This window comes from Austrofundulus limnaeus, unplaced genomic scaffold (assembly GCF_001266775.1).
Source record: "Austrofundulus limnaeus strain Quisiro unplaced genomic scaffold, Austrofundulus_limnaeus-1.0 Scaffold11, whole genome shotgun sequence".
NCBI classification, from domain to species: domain Eukaryota; kingdom Metazoa; phylum Chordata; class Actinopteri; order Cyprinodontiformes; family Rivulidae; genus Austrofundulus; species Austrofundulus limnaeus.
In genome coordinates, this window is record NW_013952413.1 from 1,581,391 (window position 1) to 1,589,796 (window position 8,406).

Here is an 8,406-nt window from a genome sequence, read left to right on the forward strand (position 1 = left end):
GAGCAGTTGATTTAATGACCACTCTCTGTTGTAATGCATCCTACTGAGCATAGTACAGATACATCAAAGCATTCAAACAGGAGAATTCAAATTCAATTCAAATTCAAAAATACTTTATTGACCCCAGAGGGAAATTTGGTGTTGTTGTAACTCCTTTAACTAAAAAACTTATTGTAGATAAGTATCGTAAGAATCGATAAGTATTGTAGTCTGTATTACAGCGAAGTTGAAGAAGCCTCCGACTGAAGACACTTTGTCTTTCTATGACAGCCTGATGAAGAGGATGGTCAGGGTTGTCCACAATGTTCTTGATTTTATGTAAAATCCTTCTTTGCACCATCATCTACAGAGATTCTACAGTCGTCCCCAGAACAGAACCAGCTTTCTTTATCAGGTTGTTTAGCCTTTTTAGTTCCCTGGCTCTGAATTCTGGTGAGTCTGTAATTATTAAAAATGTCAATAGTGTTGATTTCATTCTATGAAGATTTTTTTACACCAGAGGGTAATTATAACCTAAATTAGAAAGGTACAATCAAAGTTTTTCACACTCTTTCCTTTCCTTTCCTTTCCTTTCCTTTCCTTTCCTTTCCTTTCCTTTCCTTTCCTTTCCTTTCCTTTCCCGTTTTCTTATTTTTCCTTTTATGTTAAGCTAACCCATCTCATGTCTGAATAAGCCTGAAAAGCCACTGACCAAAGACAGGTGTTAATGATGGATAAAACACAGGGTCTAACAGTATCAAACACCTCTTTTAAAAGATGAGGGCTGGTAATGTCCAGTGGGACACTCAGTGGACAGGTGGTGCACAATGTCTCTTTGGCTCCAAAAGAATAATAGAAAAAAAAAAAAAGCTCAAAGAGATCAAAAACGACAGAAGGGAAAGAAGGTGGGAGTTCAGGTCAAAGCTAGGGGAGCGATGTGAGAACTGATCCAAAGAATAGAATCCAACAAACTATTTTATGTCTTTCTATATCAGAGTGATACGATACCTTTATTTGTCAAATACCAACGTTTCTTATTAAACCTATTAAAAAAGTAATTCCAAAAGGTGGAAAGCAATAAAATAAGTATTTTTTTACAGTAAACACACACAAATATACATATATACTGCATTACATTAAGAGTTATATAGATGTCAGGCGTATTTCTCACCATCAGCAGCCAGAGCTGTCACTATGCTCATCTGAGTTGGCCCCATTTTCCCAACTCCTCCGTTCTCAAAAGCCGGCTGGTTTTCCAGTTCTTGGAGCTGCCAGTTGAGTCCGAAAAGGTGCATTGCTAAAACACACACACACACACACACACACACACACATATGCACACATTAAATAAAAGCCGTGTAGGTTGGTGGAAAAATGATAAACAAACAGGCAAATAGTTTCAAAGGAACAATCAAGCCACTTAAGCACAAAGGACCAGTGGGAGTGCACAGCGGAAGGATCCAGCGCRAGCAACAACAACTATTTAACTCTAAACACTTTTCCTCTTTATTTTGGTTTTAGTGGCTGCGGTGCCATGGGTGGCTTTTGTGTGAACTTCGCAGGAACACGGGCCAGACAAAGTCATTTCAATCAATACTGTGCCATGTTTCCTCGGGGAGTGCTGTTCATTAAGGTTCCAAAGTGTCAGCTACTGCATCAAAGAGAGCAGCGGGCTGAGATTCTATTTTGACACAAAAAGCTTCCACTTCAGACAAAAAAAAAAAAAAAAAAAAAAGGAAGACGAAATACACTGGAAAAGTCTTAAACTCCCCRAGTCTAATACATGAGACGCAGCGTTACACGTTCGCGAAGGAAAGAGATAGAAGAACCGATACAAAGTAAGAGACTTTTAAGAAAGTGGAAGGCAGCGTGTCGAGAAAGGCGCTCACAGCGGGGGGGTGGAAGTGAGAAGGTTAGGCGCTGAAAACTCCTCTAGTTCTCTTACATAACTAAAAACGTGTCTGGCTTTCATGCCGACAACCTGCTTTATTGTTACAGAATTGGATGCAATCAAACTGTGCTCTTGTTGTTTTGAGAAACTGAGGCGTTTCTGTGAGCGCAGCGAGAGGGCTTATCTCCTTCAAAGTCACCAGCCCGGGAACATGCTGAGGAAGCATCTTGATTTCCGACCATTTGATCTGCGGGAGGAACTTTTCTCCAACACCCGTCGCTCGCTGGGAAGATGGATATCGACTGCAGCAAATAACTTGAGAGGTGGATGTGGGGCCAGAGAGAATATCAAGTGTGTGGGAGAGCAAAAGCGAGATGGGAAACTAGCATGAACAGTGTGTCAATGATACTTTGTTTAAAAAAACAAAACAACAGGGAGCGTGTCCGCTTTGTAAAAAGCCTCCTGATGAAAATACTCGGCATCGGTTGAGTGAGGAGCCACACAACACTCGTCCTTGATGGATCAAATGAACAGGTGTGGCGTAGCTTTGGATTTCAGTCGGATAATTCAGATTTTACATGCGAGTGGAAATGTTTTGGTTTCCGCGCCCGCTCAGTCAAAAATCGTACTCGGTTTCAAAATCAATCTTTGCTGCTAATAAAGCAAACGAGCCCTAAGAAACGATTTCTGATTGTTTCATCAATAGTTTTAACAAGACTGACTCGTCTCAGACAGGAAGATGAAAACATCAGATTGACTGCATTCATTACAGGAGGGGACACTGGGTTCACCTTGTGTGTTTGTCTTTGTGTGCGTGTCCCCGAGGACAAAAAGGATCAGAACTATGAGGGAGGCAGTCAGAAAACCAACGCATCTGTTCTGATTTTTATTTTTTAATATTGTATTTAATACGGTGATGCCTAGAGTAATTATAGCTCTTCACAGCTGGTGATATCCAGTCATTTATTTTTCCTTTGTCAGCCTCTATAGGAGTTCCTGTTGGTATTTACAATAATGGACAATAGTCTGGAGCCATTTTTCATTTCTTTATAACGTGCTTCCAAAAAGAGAGCTTCTTTCAATTCTAAAGTGTTTTTTTATTCGTTCTGCTGACTTTTTCAAAGTTTTAAAAGTTCTCTTTGTGTGTTTGTTTATTCGTTTACTTTGCATGCCTTTTCATACATTTTTTTACGAGTCATTCTCAATCCTTGTACTTGACTATTTTCAGGGGAATTAATTTTGTTTGTTAAGCCACTTAACTTAGACTTATGAAATATTCAAACATAAAAAGGCTTCAAAACTCGAGGGATGAAGCACGGTTTCGTCTAGACAAAACAACTTAGCAAATAACCAATGCTAAATTGGATCTTTGGCTCTTTTTTAATGCCATTTTACAAATTTGTTTAGATCATTGGGAAAAAAAAATCAAAAAACAAAAACAAAGATAACAGTTTGTCAGACCTAAAATAGTCGTTTAGCACCAACAAGGTGAAATCAGCCGAAAATACAAAGATGATCAACAAAAGTCATGTGGACCTGTGTTCAGACTGCAATGTTTTTGGTAAAAAAATAAAATGCAAAGAAGAAAAAATGAATAAATATCTAAAAGAAAATAAAAGTGACAAATAAATGCTGTTTAGTTGATGCAATATATATTTAGAAGAAAGTTCTGCCCCTGCACACGTTTCTTGATTTTTAAAGCGCTCACTTCTCCACAATCAGGTACATGAACAGGAAGTGAATAAAAAGCAGAATAAGCAAAAAGAAAGCAAAAACATTAAAAGAACTCCATAAATTCTTGAGAAGTATACTTCAAAAAGTAAGTGAACCTAAATTTAAAACCTTTTCACTTTAAAACTTTCGCACTATACTTTATTTATATCCCACACTTGAGTCTTCTGCCTTATAATATATCAAATTCCCAAAAAATCCAGTAGTTAAAACCCTAAGGGCAGGATTTCATCAGGCTGCGAGTGCTGGAGACAAGCTGCAGAACCAAAATTGAAAGACATTTTAAGAAAATAAATGCAGATACAGTCTTGCTAAACTCTGACTGTGAGTGTTTGCAACTAAGCGACCAGTTTGTGTTTTCCTTTTTTTTTTGTTTGTGTTTTTACAATCCCTGTCTATTTTTGTGTGCACAGCTTGCAAAACTGTATCTGTGCACATTACTTTCTTGCCCAACTCCTCCCACATCAGACTGTCTCAGTTTGCTTTGTCCCCCATCTTGGCAGCCCCCGCCCCCCCATCACCAAAAATGTGATTTATTTTCCTCCAGCAATGGAATAAAAAATGGCAGATTTGGACCAGTTGTTATTTTCTTTTTTTAAAAAAATAATATTTATTACAGTGGTTTTTAGTCGTGAATATTTTGTCATGAGCCCTTCCATGCAGGTATCAGACCAAAGCTCTAGCAGTTTACAGTTTACAGAAACTAAATTCAGAACAGTTTGAGATCCGTTCCACACGACTGTGACAAGTCTGTGACTAAAATGGTAAAAAAAAATTGTCTAACACATTTTTTTGAATATCTTCAAAATTCTAGCAACGAGGCTACAAGCCTCCCACAGTAGCAGCCCAGCCAGATCCTACCCTAACAGATGCATTTTGCAGTTTAAAACAAATTTGCAAATATTCCCATCACCAAATACACAAATCCCGTTTTCAGAATAAAAATGTTTCTTTTTTTTTCCTTTTTTTTTTTTTTTTTTCTGAGGCAAAACTACAGAGCTGAAATGACAAGGATCAAATGAGGACGTGAAGCATTTACTCAAAATAAAACCTCCGCCTGGAAATATAAAAATATAAAAATAAAAACACACCTACTCTGTTAAAAATGATTGACAACACTAAATAAAATCAGGTTAGGGTTTTTCTTTAAAAAAAATGTAGCAAAACCTTTTTTCCCCCCCAACACATATAAAGAACAAAAAAACTAAAATGCATTGGGGAAGTTGAGCTTGTTTGAAGCCAGCACAGAATCTTTTTGCTCCATCAGGGGAGACGATGAACGACAGAGACGGCACTCAACAAAGAGTTGTTGCCTCGCAGCTGAATCCTGTCTTAAATACTAATTACATTTAACAACCTTGTTTAACCTTTAGGTGAACCAAAATGCAGGTATTTGTGTTAAAAAAAAACAGGCATCCCACTCCTGTACTGCCAGCCTGACACTGCTGGAGGTCAGTCAGGCGRCGTGGCTAAAAATAGGCACGACAACGTTTAACTTTCAGAAAGGTAAAAGCAGTAAATTAAGGCTGGTACAARTCTCTTTGTCTGAAACACCTTTCCTGAGTTGATTTCCGATCAAATCAATAGAACATAATAAGCGCGGGGGCTTTCTTTGTCTACACATCTGTCTCCTTGTATCATCAGTCTTCTACCTGAAAGGCAACTGTGTGGTCTCCTGTGTATCAGAGGCGCCACGCAACAGAACCACACAGAGCTGTCCCCCCCCTCTTCACTGCTCTCAGAGCACCGGAGTCTGATTCCCCCACTTACCTCATCAACAAATTGCTTTGAGGTGAATAGCCCTCAATTTATAAATTTACATAAGTTATTTCTGCAGCCTAGACCAGTTCAATTAATATTTATGGGCCAGGAGCAATTTTCCTTCTTGAGCAAGATGACTGGAAAAGCAGGTCTCTAATCACTGATGTCAAAAGTTGCCTGAGGAGCATCAACAGTGAATTTGTGAATTTGCTACATGCCTTTTTGAGCTCTGACATGCACACAGTCTCTTGTGTACAGAAGCACAAACACTGTTGCACCATAAAATGCAACATGGCCCAAAGAAAATCCTCCAGGCTTCTCTCAACAAGTTTTCCTCTTTTTTTTATTTATTTTTTGGTCACATGTTTACTGCTGGTGCTGCCACTGGAGAAACACTGTGCTTAGTGTGTCACAGATGAAAGTTTTTTTTTTCTTCCTCTGTCTCCATCTTTTACATATAATAAAAAAAAACACAAACAACTGAAGCAGCCTACAGCATAAAAATGCAAAGTTGCATAAAGCACCAGTATTTCTATTGCTAGTGAGAAAATACTTAATGAGCAAATAAATAAATAAGGCTATTTAAGGGAGGAATAAAACGATCCATCTGGAGTAAAAGAGTGTCAACAGCAACTGAGACCTCAACAGTCTTAAAATTACCAGGATAAATATTGTTTTACATTGGAAAGTAGCTGGCCACAGATGCCTCCGGGGAATTCCCAGAATAAAACTGAGCAGCGGCTCTGAGCAGAGATGTTCCCTCTCTCTAGGACAGAGTTTCCATCAATCTCACACGGATAAACAACATCCCCACCACAAGACTGACCAACAAAGGGTTTGTTTTATAGCTGTGAGGCCAGTGAAGCAAGCTCTGTGTCTCTTTGTGTTAGTCCCTGGGTGTATCTGATTTTCAATTAGTATACAAAGCAGTCACTTAGCTAATTCAACGAGTGGACGCACCTGCATAGGCCACTCTCCTCTGGTCATGGTCTCATTGAGAGGTAATTTGCACTATGTTTATATCATCACATTTGACATTGTTTTAATGACCTATTTTTTTTTCTTTTTTAAATGTGCATTTAAATTGATTTAATTTTTTTAAATGTTTTGAGTGGGAATAAATATGTTTTTTTTACTTATCCCATACATACATACATACATATATACATACACACACACACACACACACACACATATATATATATATATATATACACATATATATATATATATATATATATATATATACACATATATATATACACACATATATATATACACATATATATATACACATATATATATATATATATATATATATATATATATATATACTGTATATTTGTGTGTGTGTGTGTGCACAGCTTGCATGTAAATATGTTAATGCAACAGATTTCTATACAGACTTATACACTAGGAGTGCAACAATGCATGGATCTGTATCGAACCATTCAATACAGTGCTTTAGGTTCAATACACACTGTATCAAACAATACACATTTTTAAAATTTATTTTATCAACTTGTCTTCTGAAGATGCTCTGTRTTGAAGGATCAGTGGATCTGTGTTCGACTACTCCACCTAGGCTGCATTGTCGAGCACAGATCCACTGAGAAACTTGCTGTTTCAGCAACATTTAATTTAAAAACTGTACTTTTGAGGTTAAACTAATGTCCAATAAATTACAAGTGAAGAATGGCATGGAAATTTGTCTTTTTTGCACCGAAAAAATATCAAACTGTGGGACTAAAGTACTGAACCGAAACGAATTGTGAATTTTCTGTATCGTTGCACCCCTATTGTATGTGAAGATGTAGGTGTGCTAATATTACATATTTTGATGGAAAAGGAAGACAAATATAAAATGAATATATCAATGATATTTATTTTGTAATTGTTATATAATTTAAATATAAAATTGACTGAAAATCTTATGGTGCGATTTAGAAGAAGAAAACAGACACATTTATTATTTTTAATAAGTTTTGGAGAAGAGTGGGGATAAGCAGGTTCTTACTTTTTCCTTTTCAACTAACTAACTAACTGCCCAACCACCACCTGACTAACTAACTTACTAACTACCCACCCAACTAACATTATCTGTGAAGCTGTTCAAACATACCACCCCCTACCAACCCACCCCCTCAAAAACAACAACAACAAAACAAGTTATTACTCTCAGTCTGAACCAATAAAATTAATAAATATAGATAAAATGTTCCCTCCTCCTGTTGTTCAGTGCTGAAAACAATTTGTCCTTGTCTTTGGGAGCTGCCATATTGGATCTTGTAKAACTTGACACTTTTTGAAACCTAAAAACAACAAACTAAAACTAAATGTTCTGAAATAAAATGCATATTTTTAAATAGCATCAGGGTTAGAACCATGCGAATTGACAAATGTCAAATATAACATTTGGAGTGTATTGTTATTTATTTATTTATTTTTTTTGATAAGGGAAGTAGGGTGGGACCCAAAACAAATATTGGAACCAACCATTAGGGGGCAGTCATCGTTTGTGTCTTCAAGTTCCAGCTTCTGGTCCTGTCTTTAGTTATAATACACCTCAAGGGTTTGAACACAAAAGCTGGACTCTGAACAATCCTTGAATTTCTTCCAGGAGGGTCTGTTTGCAGAGCTGGAACAGGTAAGACTCACATCAGCAGATGTGGCTCATTAGAAGTGCAGGAGCTGTTCTGGTCAATTAGCCAGATTCCAAATTTGACACTGCTCTGCCAGCAAGCATTTTTATTAATTTTTTTCTTTTGCATTAATAAAAAAAGAAACATACTGTTAATGTTATTCATTATAAATGCATGAAATAACATACAAAGTAGTGAATATGTTTGCCTTTAAGCTTATCTATCATCTATTGGGACTGTGTGAGTTGACAGTGGAAGAGTATTAAATTATGAGTGCACATTGTCACTGTATACGTGATGGCACCTGGCAGGAGAATTGGCAGTGGATAAAAGAGAGGAGAAGTTGTGGAAACTATCTCAGTCACCTGAGGCAAGTGTCAGAGGGCTGCATCTATTTAACAA

General features: G+C 37.2%; 1 protein-coding gene across 1 annotated transcript in view; it reads right to left on the reverse strand.

Moving 5' to 3' along the window:
- Positions 1-8,406, reverse strand: part of si:dkey-237h12.3 (teneurin-3) — a gene marked incomplete in the record, with an annotated part of 271,624 nt that overhangs the window by 90,462 nt on the left and 172,756 nt on the right. Inside the window, 1 exon segment of the mRNA XM_014001975.1 lies at positions 1,151-1,276. Coding sequence (XP_013857429.1) covers positions 1,151-1,276 — 126 coding nt within the window.